The sequence below is a fragment of the Odontesthes bonariensis genome, chromosome 4 (genome assembly GCF_027942865.1).
Source record: "Odontesthes bonariensis isolate fOdoBon6 chromosome 4, fOdoBon6.hap1, whole genome shotgun sequence".
NCBI classification, from domain to species: Eukaryota; Metazoa; Chordata; class Actinopteri; order Atheriniformes; family Atherinopsidae; genus Odontesthes; species Odontesthes bonariensis.
The window spans coordinates 30671004-30675897 of NC_134509.1; the positions used below are offsets into that span (position 1 = coordinate 30671004).

The 4894-nt window shown below is 36.2% G+C and overlaps 1 protein-coding gene across 1 annotated transcript; it reads right to left on the reverse strand.

Moving 5' to 3' along the window:
- Positions 1-599: 599 nt before the first annotated feature.
- On the reverse strand, positions 600-2975 carry LOC142379409 (C-type lectin domain family 4 member E-like). The gene is made up of 6 exons (XM_075464564.1): positions 2814-2975; positions 2443-2532; positions 1864-1947; positions 1605-1747; positions 1408-1508; positions 600-1200 (listed from the first exon to the last, which is right to left on the reverse strand). Exons 1-6 carry the CDS (start codon positions 2929-2931, stop codon positions 1053-1055), a joined length of 684 nt encoding a protein of 227 aa, XP_075320679.1. The 5' UTR covers positions 2932-2975; the 3' UTR covers positions 600-1052.
- Positions 2976-4894: the final 1919 nt, after the last annotated feature.

The following is a 4894-nucleotide window of genomic DNA, read 5'->3' on the forward strand; positions in this document are numbered from 1 at the left end:
CTTACAAACTTTCTAATGCCTCGTTTTGTGAGTTAAGAGCCTACGTGTACTACGGCAGAAGTTTGGTAACAATCAATGCATTATTAGTGGGATAATTTACGAGATAAATCTATTTACCATTAGCGCCAGTAATAAGCCATTTGGCGGACGTGATGTCAAAATGACATATTTTCCGCTTGCAGGCCTGGCGTTGGGGAAAACGCGATTCGAAGTGCTTTATGTCCCTCTCGGCACTTTGTCGTTTTTTATAGACCGGAAGGACATGGCAGCCTCCATAGAGCTTGCCCGCTCTATGTAGACACAGACAAGTTATTCTTCACTCAGGAGGATAATTGAGATTTTTGACAGAGATAATTTTACACCAATGAGGACTAATTTATGAATGAATATGTTGTTTTCAGTTAATAAATTACTTAATTTATTACATTGTGTCCCTTTAATATCCTCTCACCCATTTCACAAATATGTTTCCTACATGACAGACTGCTATAAAAGCAATGGATAAGATACATTAGTATAGGAAAAAGAAAACAACAAAGCATTAAACAAAACATCTACAGCAGCGCAGAGGAAAAACTTCTGTGGAACTGGAGTCAGGATGTATTTAGATCAGATTTATTGGTCATGCATACACATGCAATTTGTCCTCCACTTTTAACCCATCCAGGTTGGCACTTGTTGACACACACATGCACAGGGTAACTCACTCATGGAGACATATGCCATATACTGGAGTGGTGGGCAGCCATTTACAGCACTCAGGGAGCATAGGGGTATGGTGCATTTTTTTTTTTTTTTTGCTAATCTTGTTGAGTGGCGAGAGTGGGTATCGAACCGCCAACCTTCCAGGTTATTGGATGACCGACTCTAACCACTGAGCCACGCATGGAGTATTACAGCTTTACCTACATCCATGTATGGAAAAAAAAAAAAACAATATCATAAAGAGCCACAAGCTATTATAAAACTTCATCCCATAAAGGAAATCAATTGTGATTTTTTTTGCATTCAGATCAAACTTGATCCGGCTTTAGGAGATTAGATGTGTTGATTTAAAGCTCAACTTTTTTCTCACAGATCCAAAAATTTTGATCTTCACATGGAATATCATTCCAGCTGTTTTCAATATCATGGAACCTTATCTCTACACAGTCTTCAGTTTTGCCTTCAAAACCATTGGGCTCTGATGGGCCCCAGTAGCTGAAACCAAAGAAAACAGAACAACCATCATCATCAACAACAAGAAAAGGTTTTCACAAAGAAAACAGCCACGGTTGATGTTTTTTAACTTACCAGATAATATCGGCACCAGATAGTTGCCAGGTTTAGATTGTCTCATTAAAAATGTTGAAATACTTAGTTTCAGATTATGGTGATTTAAGTTAAATTAAAAAATAATGTGTGAACCTTTTCGTGAGCGGAGTCCCATCCACCCATTTCCAATTCCCTTTCTTCCCACTATCAGTCAATCCGATCCACGTGAGCCTTTGAAACTGTCTTGTAAAGTCCTTACACAGATAATCAATAATCAGTTTTGATAGAAAATTTGCATATTTTGCATTGTTTCACTTAATATTTCCATACTTTAACACATAAAAACATACCTGTTCTTCTTTGGTGTTAATAATCACCAGGTCTGCCCCTCTTTGCAGACAATCCTCTCTACTGTTCTTCCAGGATTTCTTGGTAGAAGAAATATAATAGAAACTACGATGGAAATACACAAATCCCTGTTGAAGATATTGATCTGTTGTGGGAAAATAATGTGTGAATTTACATATAAACTTATACGTACAGTTTCCAGTTTCTTTTAATTAGAAAGTAATGCTGCTGTCGGATGCCTTTCATCATCCTCTTACTTACCCAATAGTTTTCTTAGGGGATCTAAAACTTGTGTCCTGTTTTTGCAAAAGGTCTCCATATCTAATGTCTGACTGTCAGGATGATCTGAAAGAAAGGCCAAAGTGTATCAGTTTTCCTCAACATACACTGGGTAAAGTTTGGGGTTTAATATCACAAAGTAGCTAAGGATGATTTGGCAATGTTGGAGGATATCTGGTAAACAAATCCTTGAAAAATATTGGTGTAAAAGAAATATAAGCAAGTTTACAGGCAGAATCTTTTGACTATTTTAAAGATACAAATCTGTGGAATGACCTGTCCGGAAATGCCATCCGTTCCTTATTTCCTCTTTTTTAGAGTTTTCATAACAGTCGCTATACATCCCCTTGTTCATGTAAGCAAACTATCCAACTATCCATCCACATCTATTCAACATATTTAGTACAGATTTTACTTGATTTGACTGAATTTATACGATCAACACACAGTTGACAGCTAAAGTTCAGTTATTTTACTTGAAGTAGTTCACACTGTGGATGTTCCTACTTTCTGGTCTTGAAAACTTAGGGTAAAGTAGGGACACAATGTAGAGAAACTCACATAAAGCAAGTCGTAGAGAAACGTTGAGAGCAACTTGTAGGACACACAGTAATCCAAAGCTAACAGCAACCAATCTGTACAGGTTTCTCCCTGAATGCAGAAATCACAGACACAAAGACAAAGTGGTCAAGCAGGTTCACACAGTTTTCTGGGCAAAGAATCTGGTAAGTAAAACCTAAATCAACCATGAAGCTAAAAAGCTAAGTTTACTTAAGCTGAATTCAGAAAATTTACCCAGATGACTCAAGGTCCATTAACCCCACATATATAAATTAATGAATAAGAAAAAAAAAATATATATATTTTGAAATTATATCCATATCTGCTTCATGTTTAAAGTCAAAATTTTCAACAAAGCTTATTAGATTCACCTGGTACAGCAGGATACGCTTCATTGTCTTTATCAGAGTGGCTCCTGGCTGCTGCATCAGGTAGATTAACATAATCCATGGAGATCTCAGATTGCTCTCTGCGGATATCTCTCACCATTTTAACTTCTGCCCTGGCACTGCTTGTGGTCAGGGAGTCTGTATTTGAAGAAAACAGATGTGTAATCCACTTCTCTTATTGCATTTTTCTCTCTCTTGAGAAAGCAGCACATGATTTATCTTCCTCTTTCTATCATTTAAAAAAAATCCTGGTTCCCCTCTTATAGAGGGCATTAAAAATCTCAAAAATCTACAGGAAATTATGGTTTTATCTGTTGCTGATCTGCCAACTGGCTTGATTTGGGTTTTTAAACATGTGAGCTAAGAATCAAACTAACATTTCATAACATCAAAGGGACAAAATATTAAATGAATAAATAAATGAAGAAGCAGAGGATCAGGAAATCCTTTGTTCTAAGATGAAGAATAATATTAGGAGAGCCAAAATGGATTTACAATTTTGATTACAATTCCTTATGGATCGTGAGTTCAGTGTCTCGCACAACTTTGTTGTACATGCAACTGTAATTAGCGACTTGTGCGACATACTTTTGGAAAGTCAAGATTGTTGTTATTCAATTTATGGCATGTATTTAAAAACATAGAATACCTAATCAGGAACAATCAACGCCAACAGCTACTGAATCAAGAATTACACTGTTCAGATAACATTGTAACTGGGTTTACCTGTGGTGAAAGGTGAAAAAGGAAATCATTTAATTTTGACTATTTCTTAAATCTAATCTTTCTTTACTTTTCAAAGGAACTCTCACAACCATAAGTTCAAATATCTGGGACAGTGATTGGTCTTTTCCCCAAGTTTTATGTCTGGCCTTAAGTATTCTAGTGCTTTTCTGAATTTTATGAAAGGTTGGAATGTTTTTCAACATGCATATATTTCAATCTATCAGATTGCAGATTATTTTCAGACATTGGCCACACGGATTTTTTTTATTTTTGAAAGCTTATATTTGTCTCAGCCAAACAAACGTAGTGGTGAAGTGAACTTACTACACTGAACCCCCAAAATAAATTTTAGGAAGAATCTGTTTGCATATTTCTGACTACTACAGGGGCTGCTACAAGCAAAAATAAAATTTGTGTAATTCCTGTAAAATTCAAATCTTGAAAGCAGAAATGTATTGAACAATCAAGACTACATGATTTGAGGGCTTTATAGCTTGACTCTTGTTAACTTGAAGCTCAAAATGAAAGTTTTTCTTTTTTCATCTAGTCATGGAGCTACATGATGATAGAATAACAACAACACTGAAACTGGAAGTCTTAACTCTGGTAGAGTTTGATGTGACACATCCAAATTTCCAGCATTGCACACACATCCTCTTGGTAATTGCTGCCATGGTGAGAAATTGTCATTTCCAAAATTTAAAGCAGAACTATGTCACACAGAAGCAGTGGTGTCAAAGTACACACATTTGTTACTTAAGTAGAAGTATAGATACAGCAGTTTAAAAACACTCTGGTAAAAGTTGAAGTATCAACTTGACCTCTTTACTCAAGTAAAAGTGAAAAAGTATGTGCTCCAAAACCTATTTAAAGTATAAAAGTATAAAGTAGCCTTTAAATAAAAAAAAATAAAAACTTTTTTTTTTTTTTAAAACAAACACAAAAAGGTAGATGCCACTATATGAATTGCAAGCTTAATTTGAAAACTGATTAGTTCTACACGTGGGTCTTGGGTGTGGAGAGTTTGCATTGCATTTTCCACGAGTCATTTTTGCACCCGACTATTTCGAAAAATTCTTTGAGGTAGGGCCATGGATGAGGAAGGTCTTGTTGGTCTCCGTCTCCATCTCCTGATACGCTCTTGCCTGTGTCCGTCCTTTCAGACATTTCGCCATCTTTTTCTGAATCCGACATTGTGGCGTGGCACACACTTCGCGCAGCTTCGCGTTTGCAGTTTGTAGAACACCTGCTTGCTTCTGACAAATGACGATTTCCTTGTGTGTCAGCACAAATTTGACGAATAGCCTAACCGATAAGTGTTTGCGTTATATGATTCA